General features: G+C 34.0%; 1 protein-coding gene across 2 annotated transcripts in view; it reads left to right on the top strand.

Annotated features, from left to right (window-relative positions):
• Positions 1–14,117, top strand: part of Brinp3 (BMP/retinoic acid inducible neural specific 3) — a 347,625-nt gene that overhangs the window by 226,314 nt on the left and 107,194 nt on the right. For both annotated transcript variants that reach the window (XM_050162919.1, XM_050162920.1), the window contains 2 exons: positions 6,867–6,972; positions 13,094–13,330. In XM_050162919.1, the coding sequence (XP_050018876.1) occupies positions 6,867–6,972; positions 13,094–13,330 (343 nt within the window). The remainder of the gene's footprint in view (positions 1–6,866; positions 6,973–13,093; positions 13,331–14,117) is intronic.

Here is a 14,117-nt window from a genome sequence, read left to right as displayed (position 1 = left end):
CCATTGTTTCTTAATTCACCTAATTTTGATTTCACATAATCATAATAGACTTTTGAAACATTACATTTTTAAGACTCGGTCCCACGTATTCTATGTCTTTGTCTTTACAATTCTGCTGCAGGAGTCAAGCTTTCAATTCCCTTCCACATTTCTAATGACTCATAATGACTGTGACTTTTTCCTAAGTTGCACTGTGAACAGGCTCTGCATGCTGCGAATGCCCTTGTTTTCAATGTCCTTGCAATCCTTTTGTCACATTGACTTGCTTCACACCTAGGCTTGTGTTTCCCTACTTTTAAAGACATTTTTAGTGACGATATCAGTAAAGCAATTAGTTTGGAGTATTATCAATGGTATTAATTTTATCTCTCTCTTTTTTAACCATTTATAAAATACATACTAGTATCTCTATATGGTTCTATTTTTTAGCTCATTGATAAAAAATAAACAATTTTATATATTGTCTAGTTTATTTTTTGAGAATTTATGCATGAGAACTGTATTTACATCATTTTTAACTCTTAGTCTACACCCAAATCCTCCAGTGTACCCCTGATTCTCTTTCAGATTCATAATCTCTTTAATTTATTGACTTAAGCATAGCTCTTGCAAATTAGTTACATTATTCTAACCAATTTTTCAGTGTTTAATTTACATAAACAGAATTATATATAATTCCTTAAAAGTTATTTGTTACAACAAAATTTAACTATGAAATACAATTGTGTCTTTTCAATGAAAAAAAGTTCTGGATGAGTTATCCTGTGAAGTTCAGGTCTATGATCTTGTTCAGTTCACTAGATCTATGTGAAGAATCTAGGTTGGGTGACCCCCACTGAATGGCCCCACACCTATTTGCATACTAAGCAGAATCAGGATTTGAAAACCACAAAGCAAAACTAACAAACAAATAATAGGACATGAATTTTAAGGGAGATGTGATAGAAAGTTCCTAGGAGGACTTGTAAGGAGTGGGAGTTTGGTATTGTCAGAACACATTGTATCCGTCCGTGGGTGAAAGTTTCAAAGAGTAAATACAAATAAAGTGATAAGAAAATCAAAGATCTGCCAAAGATAGATGGCTGTGAATTTGTTGACGCTATGAGCAAACAATGGTTATGAACAGCAATTTCTTCTAGTTTCAACTATTTTCATGTGTAATAAAACTCTGATGGTAAACAAGCAAAAATGGGGAAAATATTAGCAGTTGTTCCTCTGGGCTAGTCATTTATCTAGTTGCTTGTATTTCCAACACAGACATTTATTACTGTTTTTATTGAAAATGGCAGGTTGAACAAATAATAATATTGCTACTCTCTATGTCTGATAGTCATGTAACCAAGAAATAGTACATAGATGACAAGACACTGTCAGGGGAAAGAGACACAGTTTTTTTTTTTTTTTTCAGAACTTGAAAGAGATAAGAAATGCTTCCCTTTGATGATTGTGTAACATTCTTAGAAACGTTAACCGTTTCATAAGATGAATATTTTAAAAAAATAATATAACATAGCTGAGTTGAAATAAGTAATTTATTTGACCATACATTACATTAAATATTTGAGAAACAATAGTCAGTTTTGAAAAATTGATATCCAAGTAGTTTATATTATATTTAAAGATCCAAACACAAAAGATCTTACTTGATAAAGAGTATGTGTAGGGACATGGTGTTGGGGAAATGGAACAGAACTTGATAATAGTACTCAAGACCCTATATTAACTACAGCAAACATGTAAGTATTCATGAATAATTAGAAATTATACTCAGATAATAGTCTTAAAAATCAGTGAGGATACAAAGTGTGATACTTTAAAATCAATACATAATTAAATAAAATGTCTGATTGTACATTTATGTATTATTTTCAAAATAACATTAATTTACACTCAATATATATAAATGAGTTTTTATTTGATCTTATTTATGCAAACTCCTCAATTGTAACATTAGCAGCTTCAGAAATGCAAATTTGTTGCTTTTCTTTTTCTGGGTGTTATTCTTTTCTGCCTTGTGATATTTAACAAAGGATTTTTTTTTGTTCAACCAACATTCAATATTTTGTGAAACTGGTTAATCTTATGTTATCATATATGTACAGGTTCCAAGAGAAGCACAAGCTGGTGTTATTAATATAGTTTCAGAGGTTTAGTCCATTATCACTATTCCATAACATTGTAGAATATAGGAAGACTTGGTGCTGGAGTAAGGAGCTGAGAATTCTACATTTTGATCCACAGGAAACAGAAAGTGAACTTAGACACTGGGTGTGGCTTGAGCATTTATGAGACCACAAATCCACCCCCACAGTAACACACTTCATCCAACAAGGTTATACCTACTCCATCAAAGTGACACTACCTAATATCACCACTCCCTGTGAACTTATGAGGCCAATTACATCCAAACAGCCACAATAAACATATTATGTTCATTTATAAGTAACTATATTAACACTAAAACAATGCTATACAAAAGAGCATTATGTTTCAGCTTTAGAAGCCATGATTGTGGATATGTATCCATACACATGTGTTATTCCAAAATATATAACCACAACCATTCAGTCTATAAAATATTTATATGTACTCAGGGTTAGTCACTTGGTATTCAATAACCTGGGGTATTTACCTTTGGATATATATATATATATATATACCGTCTTTGTTTTGTCTTTTTTGGACTATCATGTTAATGAGACTTCGTGAGTATAGTTTCACTGACATTTCTAGGAGACAATCTCACAACAAGTATCTTGTTCATCTTATTTTAAAACATTTTCATCTCCCCTTACTTTATGATACCTGAGACTTAGGATTAGGAGTGTCACAACAGATGTTTGTGTTGAGACTTGACACTGCTACTTTTCTTGATCTCTGAATTTTTATGGGCAATGTTTTCTGTATTGGTTTCTATTTGTTACAAAGAGACTGAAGTATGAAAGCCACATTATCTGTGACTATAAGGGCAAATATTTAGAATGTAGCTAGGGATTATCCTGGTTTGGAAAACTGGGAATGTAGGTTCCCCTCCAACTTCCTTAACCTCATTAAGTAGGCCCATATAGTTTTCATCAAAAGGAAAATTCTTGAGGTTATTAAGTATAATTAGACTGCTATCAGTTTCTGGCAAGTAATGCATGTCAGTACTGTGTCCTTTGGTATATAATGGTATCATGTATCCAAGTTTTAGTTCATAACAATCAAAGCTTAGAAACAATTTTCACTGATTCTTTTCCTTGGAAGCTTGCATAGATTCCACTGTTATCATAAATGCTATTTGTCAAGTAGGAGACTCTCAGGCCAAATCGAGCTTAAGTTCTCAAGATTGCAAGTTCAAAGTCATAATGCCTTAAGCAATAAAAATTCCACTCCAAGTTCTAGGTGGAAACCAAGGTCAATGGTCAAAACTTACATTATTTTGGTCTCTTGAAAAACACTAAAAAATTCAGAAAGGGATTTCTCAAAACTTTCGTTGGGTTTTCTATTAGATAGTCTATAACTATTTGAGGAAATGCTGTTGGTTCAGATAAGATATTTTCTTAAACTACACGTGTATTATTAATTAGTTAATTATGTTATACTGCATGGTTTTTAATAGCAATGATAGTTCATTTCCAGTTAATTAATTGTACACATTTCAATTAATCTAGGCAAACATAAGTCTGTATTATTTTTCCCTGCAATTACAATATTTCTTTGATTTAGAAATAGATTTGAACTCTGAAAAATTCTAGAACTCTAGAAACTAAAATCGCAGAGAAAGATTGAAAGGAAAAATCAGAAACTACCTGTATGATTTTTTGAAAGCTTGCTCTGTTTTCGTAGCTTCAACAGAAATAAAATGATAATGTAAGCAAAATTCACATAAACACTCAGGGACTGTATCAAATACACACTTATCATTATTCACACAGCAAGTTCTGCATAGGGGAACTTTAGAGCAGGTTCAGCTGTACGTCTCACAGCTGGTGAAGCTCCATCTTCCATGCAACCTGTTGCATAGCCTCACAACTTACCATCCCTAGGCCACTGAGCACAAGGCAGGTTAATGTACTGCTGCTCCAACATTCCCATCCAAGCATAATACATTTCTTATAATAATAATTATTATTATTAAAAACAATAAGAATAAAAAATTCCTTATAATAGAAAATCACATTAGACTTCCATATTTCGACTGATTATCAAAAATTCAGATGATCATGTTACATATTCTGACTTTGGTGGGGCAAGGGATTATGTGAAAACATTTGTTTAATAATTTGAAGTTTCAGTTTTATTTATATCCATTTTATTATTATATTAAAATTAAAATATGTGTGAGTACTAATCCTAATTCCAAACTCAAGAAGATATATAAAATTTGTCGATCAGTATAATTTAAAATTGTTTCTTTTTTATTTTTTGAACTTTCTATTCATTTTACAAACCAACCAAAATTCCCCCTTCTCTCCTGCTCCCCACCCAACTTATCTCCTCATACCCTCCTAAGAAAGGGTTAGGCTTCCCTTGGAGAGTCAACAAAGCCGGTCACATCAAGTTGAGTGAGGACCAATCCCCTCTGCTATCGATTCTATCAACAAAATTGCTAGTATTGTGGCAGAATGCTTAGCCACTCCAGGCGCTGGCACTTCTGAGATCCTTGGCCCATGGCCGCCCATGCACCATCAAGCACTTAAGCAACTTACCACCGAGGTTACTCAAGTCCTATGTGATCTAAGTGTAGCCTGGTCATGTGATCTCTGAGTGAAACTTCTAAGTAATCCCCTGTGCACATGTGCTAGATAGTCTTTAAAAACCTGGACATGCCTGCTCCACACTCTCTTCCTGTACCACGTTTCAGCCAGGCCTGAGTACTCCCTTCTTAATCCTGCCCTCTCTGTTACTAAACTCTAAATGTGAGGTTTTGGTATGTATTGTGATTCATTCTCACTCAGAAATTTCACTATCCTCCCTGCATCAAGGCTGAAAAAGGCATCTCCGGAGGGAACGGGATCTAAAAAGTCAGCTCATAAACCAGGGTTAGATCCTGTCCCCATTGCCAGGCGCCCCACAAACCTATCCAAACCATACAGCTTTCACTCACAGCTCAGAGGGCTGATTTCAGTTCCATCCAAACTCAACAACTGTTGGTCTAGAGTTGTTGAGCTGCCGTGAGCTCAAGCAACTGTCTCTGTTTCTTAATCGTGACCTTGAAACCCCTTGTTCACGTAACCAAACTCCCTCTCATTGACTGGCTTCTAGGAGCGCTGCATAGGAAAATGGATGAAACTAGAAAAAAAAAATCCTGAATGAGGTAACCTCAAACCATAAAGACACACTTGGTATGTACTCACTCATAAGTGGATGCTAGATTTAAAGCAAAAATAACAATGTTCAACCCCAGAGAATCTACCTGACTAGGAGGACACTAAGAGGGACTCGTGGAACACCCTGGGAAGAGAACTAGAGATTTCCTGGGTAAACTGGGGGTAGGGAGTATTAGAGGAGAAGGGATGGGTGCTGAAAATACAAAGGAACCAGCATTGTTGAGTTGGGGGAAGGACAGAAAATAAAAGCAATAAAAGAGATGTCTTGACAGAGGGAGTCATTTTGGGGTTAGGGAGAAACCTGCTGCTAGTGAAATTCCCAGGAATCCACAAGTATGACCTCAGCCAAGTGGAAAAGATGCCTGAACTAGCATTCTCTAATGAGATGGATGTCTACTCTAACAGATGTCATTAGAATATACATCCAGTAACTGATGGAAGCAGAGGCAGAGATCCACAGTCAATATAAATTTTATATATAGAATGTATTAGAAATTAGTATTAACAATAAATTATATTTTGTTAAAGTAATGATAAAGTTATACACATAACAGTAGATTTTTATTAATGTGTGTCCACAATATGAAATTCCACAAATCTAATCTAAACTATAGTTTAAGAGCAAGAAAATTTTATTTTTAAATTTTAAAGAATTTGAATTTTATTTTCAGTATGTCTTTTATTTATCTATTTATTTTGTACCCTGGCTGCAGCCTCCCACACCATCACCCCTATCACTTCATCTCCCCCATTCCACCTCCCACACCTAAATCCCCTCATCTTTTGTCTCCATCCACTAATATACTCACTCAAAAGTGGATCTTAGCTATTAAATAAAGCATAGTTAGGCTACAATCCACAGATCCAGAGAGAGTAAGTAATAAAGAGAGTTCATGGGGTACACCAAGGCCTTCTTAGTGTGACTGTATGCATGAGGTTAATATTAAGCATTAAAAAAAGAAATTTGCCAAATAGAGAAAGGAGAACTTTTCAAAAACTTGGTTGGAAGAAGGCCATGCAAACAGTGAAGTCTTAAAATTAAGATGATGACCGAACAGGGACACATCATGCCTGCTGTGCAGATGGAAGGTAAACAGTTTGGAAGTTGCTGCACTCAAAAAAGTGTCTATATTTGCATTTCATGTAATAAAACTGATGGTCAATTTTAGAGAGTGGCTTGGGAAGTGACTGATTTACAAATGGAAACACAAGTAATTATTATATAAGCAAATGTTTTTCTATCAGCTTTGGGGAGTATGGCCCTGTTGTTTCTTTGGAAATAGAGTGATTATATATTAGTTTCATTTTTTCTATAAATGATCTTTATATGTATTAGAATTATGCCTGACTCCAAAGAAGAAAATCAGCTGGAGACACGATTCTTTCTCATCTTTGTGCTTTGACATACCTCTTGATGCTATTCTTTACATCTCAGAATTGTCAGTGATGTTTACCACCAAACACTTAATATTGTAGTGGGAGATAAGCATACTCAACAGAACAAACATTGTGAAAGTCTGATTTATATAATAAAGTTGATGTTTTGTTTATCAGGTGACAGAAACCCGGACGGGTCCTCTTGGCTGCAGTAACTATGACAACCTAGATTCTGTCAGCTCTGTTCTGGTTCAGAGTCCTGAGAATAAAATTCAGTTGCAAGGTATGTAGGTAAAATTTTAATAATTATTTATGAGCCTAGATGATATACTATCCAGTTTTCATGCCTTTTATATTTTTGAAAAATAAGTCATTTGCCACTTGTGAGATGGTCCAAAGGCACTTGGTGCTTTTATAAAGAAATTGAGTTGAGTTTCTACATGCTTATCACTTTGTGTAACTATTGATCCAGAGTCTCTGAAACTCTGTGCTTCTTGGCACCTGACCTCTTGTGCACATAATTGAATGCAGATATACATATTTGTATGTGATTAAAAATAATAATAAACCCTAAAAAAGAAAAGCATGGTGTAAATGTACTAGGTATTTAAAGTTATTGACAAAGTTAATGCATCAATTTTAAAATATCTTAATGGTCTAGAAAAAATGAAGAAATTATTAGTATACTTTTCTTCACAAATTAAGTAATACTAATAATAATTAAATCTTACATTGAGAGTAATGTGGTAATGTGTGTGTGTGTGTGTGTGTGTGGTGATTTTTTTTCTCTTCCACAATTCATTAAATAGGTAGTTTTGTAGATGGATACAGACAGATGTTTGTACCGTTTATAGGTATAAGGGCAAGGGTATTTTTGGTTTGCATTATGTTTCTAAGCAATTCAAATTGTTTGTATTTTGTCATTGGAATTCTGATAAGTCATTTGAAAAATCAGGTACAGATTTAGTTTTTCTGTGAATGCTATCTTATACACTTTTATTCTTGTTGAAGAGAAGTTACTTCTAAAGTGAATTCTTTTCAACAACAAAACCACAACAAAAGCATTGATATTACTTAAAAAAAAAAAACACTGTTAAGGAACAACAACAACAACAAAAAAAAAAAAACCCTTCAGAATGAAACTTAACATTAACATGACTTACATGTATTTGTAAAAAATACTGATTATTATCCATGGTTACAGTAAATTTACTTCAAATATTTTAAATATTTATTGTCAGCAGTATGACATATTAGGGCTGCAGAATGAGAAGCACTTGCTACACTTCCAGAGCACCCAGGTACAGTTCCCAGCACCTACAATTGGCAGTTTACGGTTAATACTTATGTACACACTCATGCACACATACAGATATGCCATATAAAACAGAGCATTAGTGTTGTTATTTAATATGTAAGTGTCACATATCAAATAAATGACTCTATATGAACAGATAAAAATAATCAAAAGGAAATTAAGGCTAGGAAATTAAATTTATGTAAAAATATCTAAATAAAACATAAAAGAAACTCAATAAGGAGTTTATAATTGTTTTGAAAATCATTCATAATATTTATAAAAATTTAACTTTCCCAAATTACCCATTAGTAGTTTTTAAAAGAGATTATACTGGAAATATTTCTAGTTTAAATTTTTTCACTCTAAAGTTATTATATTATGTAATTATGTATTATGTAATATAACATATAATTAAGCTCATAATATGTTGCAAGGAGGGCCTGCTTATTCATCCTGGCTACCCAGAACTGAAATAATCACACAGAACCTGTATTACCTAAATCACTTCTTGGCACATTAGCTCTAGCTTCTTATTGGCTAGCTCTTATATTAATTTAAGTCATTTCTGTTCCTCTTTATATCACCATGAGTTCATGGCCTACTAGCAAAGTTTCAGCACGTCTACTTCTGGCCGCAGCTCCTTGGCATCCCATGATTCTGTTCTTCTTTCTCCCAGCATTCAGTTCAGTTCTCCCAGCCTACCTAAGTTCTACTCTGTCAAGAGGCCAAGGCAGTTTCTTTACTCATTAATGGTAATCACAGTACACAGAGAGAACTCCCACATCAATAATATATTACAAAATGCACTTTAAATTTCTTGATAAAATTTACATTTTCAGGTAGTTTTGGTAATGAAGCTTGAATGTAATTAATAATATGCAGTAATAGAAGAAAATATTCAGGGATCATGAAATAGGATTTTGAGTTCAGGGACAAATTTTTGTATACATATATATTTGATCAGCACTTGAACTCCTCAGCTCTTTTGCAGGCAGGTCCCAATGCTTATTTTTTTATGTTCATATTTTAGTTTCCTCATATTTTTAAATGTTGTTACCTTACCATATTCACATTTTTCTGCTCCACTCTTTCCCATCACTCCCTTTGAAACACGCTGACCTTTTCATTAATTATTATTTTTATATATTTGTATAAGCGCATAACTCTATAAATACAACCTGCTGAGTTAATACAATGTTACCTATATGTATACATGTTTAGGGATGACTGCTTGGGCCTATGTATCTAGCAATGGATGGCTTCTGCTGAAGATTGATTCTCTCTCTTTCAATAGCCACAGATTTTAACTCTTCTCATCCAGGGGACTTTTGAGTTTTTCTCCTTCCATGTTGGCATTCCAACATTACACTATTCAGGTTTTGTTTAGGCAACTTTATTGTTAAGATTTTATTTGTTCAGGTTTCCTGTCATAAACAGGAAACTCTATCAGCAGAATTCCTGATCCTCTGGCTCTTGCAATTTCGCATTGTGCCTCAGGTCAGATTTATCTTCATTTTGACCGGTTGTGACTTTCTCTAATCATGTCCATCTACTACAAAAACAAGTTTTTTTGAAGAATTGTGAAAAGAAAACTACACTTATCTGTGGTCATAATGATAGACATTCAGAATGTAATTGGAGTTATACTTTTTTTTTTTTTTTTTTTTTTTTTTTTTTTTTTTTTTTTTTTTTTTTTTGGAAAACAGAGATAATAGATTCTCCTCTCAGACATGGTGTAGCTGTATAGGTTTACAGTACCAAACATGAATTCTTTTTCCTTGAGAAGGCAATAAGTTCAAGAGCTTTTGGTTCTAACTGGCTGGACTTCAACCTTGTGGCTCTCTTGACTTTACAGTCATTGGTGTGTCTTTTAGACATTGCTGATAGGTGGGAATGTCAATGCGGGCTTTCCTCTCCTTGCAGTTGATAATATTTCTTTTTGCAAATATGTATTAGCTGCTGCCATCTGATGTGTTTCATAGAGCCAAAGTGTACCATGTTCCTCCATACACTCTTCTTCCAAAAAAATAGCACCAGAGTACTCTAAGTGGTTAAATATCATTTAAATTCAGCTGTGGTATATCGACTTCTTTCTCATATAGAAAGCTTATGAACAGACTCCAAGCTATTCTTCTTGATCAGTCTTCCTATATTCCATGCATGCTGAAATAACACTATGTGAAATATTTAAACTCTCATTAATTTATGTGTGATTTTTGTCAATGATCATCATTTGACATGAAAAATTAACTCCATAATGTTGAAAGTTATTCATGTGTCACTTAAATGGTCAAATGTTGTCCTTAGTGAACTGTTTTGTTGCTTTGATAATGCTAATAAAATTAATGACCCAATTAGCAATGTCTCATAAATTACAAGTATCAATACACAGTAGTTCTTAATTTATATTCTATTACCTTACTAAAGCAATTTTTTATTAACTACACTGATAGTGATAGGAGAGTGTCATGTCAACCATTTTCACATTCATAGTGTATCAAGCAATGGTATTTTAAATAAACCATCCAATAAATATTTTCATTTAAATTTAAATTGAAAAATTGATTATTCTAAATAATCAAGTGTGTAGAATACACATACTGACAAATAGATGGTCAAGATACAAAGATAAGAATGCAGTTATCAATGTGCTTGTGAAATTTATTTTTCCCTGAATATTAATACTTGATTTTCATTAACTCAGTCTCATAGGTAAAATCAAGGACAAAGTAATGGATTGATTTTGTTACAAAAGAAATGCAAATATTGTCAAATTTAGTAAGTAAAGTACTATTTAGTGTTGAAACAATTTTCTATATATTATAATTTATTTTTACTATTTCCTCCTTTGTTGATTTTCTCCTTTATATGTATGTAAACATGCTGTCTATGGTTTTATGTATGTACATTCATGCGTATATTGGTACATATATGTCTTAATGTGTGTGCATATGTGGGGGCTTGCTGGTGGGGATATGTATATTGAGCATTTTAATTATTAACCATTGTCTTTAGCCCTCTCTCCATCTTTTCCTTCCTTTCTTTCTTCTTTCTTTCTTTCTTTCTCTCTCTCTCTCTCTCTCTCTCTCTCTCTCTCTCTTTCTTTCTTTCTTTCTTCCTTCTTTCCTCCAATCCTTCCTTCTTTGCTTCCTTTCTTCATTTTTCTTTCTTTCCAAATTGGATCTCAAATAGCTCAGAATGGGTTCCATTCTAGAATTTCTTATCGTCCATCTTCCAGCCTCTGCCCCTCAGAGGGTGGAACAAATTTGCTGGGGGACAAATTTAAGCAGAGGTGGAACTTTTTTTTGTCCTGACAGCCCGATCACAAATAATCACTCAGAAGCTTATATTAATTACAAAATACTTGACCTATACATCAGGATTATTACTAGCTAGCTCTTACAACCTTTAACCCATTTTTATTAGTCTATATTTTGACACATGACATGTGGCTTTACCTGTTCTCTAGCGTCTTGATTCCCTTGCATCTGGCTTCTGTCTCCCTGACTCCACACTTCCTCCTTTCTGCATTTTCCGTTTAACTTTCCCTCCTAACCTCATTTTGCCTTGCTAGAATTCAAATTCTAGTATTGTCTTTATTATGAACTAATGAGAGTAATATATATTCTCATCACACAGAAGGATTATCCCACAGAAGAAAACCATGTGCCATCATGAGAGACTTGGTTAGAGTATTTCACTGTTTTTTTTTTTTTTAATTTTGCTTTGTTTAATTTTTTCAATTCTCCTCTCATACATTATATTCTGACTGCAGTTTTCTCTCTCTTCCCAATTTCCAGGTCACCCCACATCTCTTCTCCTTCAGATCCAGTCCTCCTTTTTTCTTTAGAAAGGAGTTGGCCTCCCAGCTATATCAACTGAACCTGTCATAACAATAAAACTAGCCAAAAACCTTCATATCAAGGTTGAACAAGGCAAGCCAGTAGAAGGGGAAAGGAAAAGCACGCAAGAGGCAGGGACAATCCCTCCCCACACTGTTAAAAGTTCCACATGAACACCAAGCCACACAAACTACATGCAGAGAACCTCACTCAAATATGTCCAAGGTCCGTGTTTGTCACTTCAGTCTCTGCGACCCTATAAACCTTGCTTATATTCTGTAAGCAACAGTCTCTTGGTGCCCTTGACCCTTCTGGATCCTACAAGCAGTTCTCCCTCTCTTCTGCAGGGTTCCCCTGACTCCACCTAGTGTTTGAGGTATTGCTTGCTTGCTATGTGTATCTGCATCTGCTCCCATTTGGTGTTGCTACTGATGCCTCTCTGATGACAACTGACTTAGGCACCTTTGTTATGTATTTAAAAATGTTAGATATAAAACTATATTTTTCACAAAATATAATAAATGAAAATTATTAAATTATTAAATTTAAATATTGTTTAAAATAATATTAAAATTTATTAAATTTCAAATATTTCTTTGTTAAAGTCTATTTCAAATAGCACTTCCCTAAATAACTAGTGACTACCAAGCTGGCATCTAAGAGAATAATGGAATATATCAGTAGGGATGCCATACACAAGCAAAGAAATGGACTGTGAATTAACTACATCAGCCCATCTGCTCCTTTCTATGCAGTATTGTGTTTGCTCCTAAACAATAGAATCATATTGGGTAGACATTCTAGGTGTACTATGTTGTGATCTGCCCTATCAACCTTGCTAAACTCGTAAAAAACAGGCATTATTATAGTATCCATTTGTGCAGAGTGGTAGTATAAAAATGGAATGGAAGACTTGAAATCAAGAGGCAGGCAGAAAACAGAGAGCTGTGTCTTCAAATATGTAGGCTTAGTGTAAGTTTTATAAATCATAATTAAATGCTCTAATTAATTACATCAAAGACCCACAGTATTGTTAGAAAAAGTATAAAATACTAATGATTGCTAGAAATTCTGTAATTCTGTATTCATGTAGTCTTAGTGTATTGAAATTACACAAACAGATGATTTTCCTAATGATAGTTTTTAGTAGCGATAAACTTGTGTCTTAAATGACTAGCATTTACCTTCTCTACTCGGTGGTGTAAACAAGTGCTTGCTGCACTGTGGTGCTTCAAACTTGATCACTTCATTTGTCTTTCAAGGGCTTCAAGTTCTCCTTCCCGACTATCTTCAGGAGCGTTTTGTGCAGGCAGCATTGAGCTACATTGCCTGTAATTCAGAGGGGGAGTTTATCTGCAAGGATAATGACTGCTGGTGCCACTGTGGTCCAAAGTTTCCAGAATGCAACTGCCCCTCCATGGACATTCAAGCCATGGAAGAGAATCTTCTTCGGATAACGGAAACATGGAAAGCCTACAACAGTGACTTTGAAGATTCAGGTAAGATAGAGCTTTTACTTAAATAATCTCAGTATAATTAAAGAACTTCTTTTCCCAGTTGGAAAGGTTTTTGTTTTTCTTAATCTTTAAAGTAGATATTTATATTGATCTTGTTATTGCTCACTTAGTGTTTTATAAGGGTACTGGTGTTTTGTGTGTTGCTTATGTGATGTCATTGGAGTGAAGCCTATTCTTTGGTTGAAGCATTAGTCAGTTATTAAGAAAATGTTATTGTCTTGATTTGCATTTCTCTGATAAATTTATCAGAGAATTTATCAAAACAACTCTGAGATTCCATCTTACACCCATCAGAAGAGTCAAGATCAAAAACACCAATGAAAGCTTATGCCACAGAGAATGTGGTGTAAGATGAACCCTCTCCATTACTGGAAGGAGTGCAAACTTCCAGAGCTGCTTTGGAAATACTGTAAGTGAATTTCTCAGAAAATAGGAAACAATGTACCTCAAGACCTAGCAATATCACTTTTGAGTATTTACCCAAAGAAAATTCATTCATAGCACAGGACATGTGGTCAGCAATGTTCATAGCAACATTATTTTTAGTAGCCAGGACCTGAAAACAAACTACATTCCTCATACTGAAGAATGGATAAATAAAATGTGATACATTTGCACCATGGAGTATTACTCACTGGTAAAAATATAATAATAAAAGCATCTTCAAATTTGCAGGCAAATGGATGGGTTTAGAAAAATCCATCACTCAAGAGTGATGGAACACAGACCCAGAAAGACAAATCTTATATATACTCACTCATAAGAGGCT

The sequence above is a fragment of the Alexandromys fortis genome, unplaced genomic scaffold (assembly GCF_014885135.2).
Source record: "Alexandromys fortis isolate MF-2015 unplaced genomic scaffold, M_Fortis_MF-2015_v1.1 scaffold_126, whole genome shotgun sequence".
In the NCBI taxonomy this organism is placed as follows: domain Eukaryota; kingdom Metazoa; phylum Chordata; class Mammalia; order Rodentia; family Cricetidae; genus Alexandromys; species Alexandromys fortis.
Note: the sequence above shows the minus strand (reverse complement) of the source record. Positions and strands in the feature narration are given on the sequence as shown.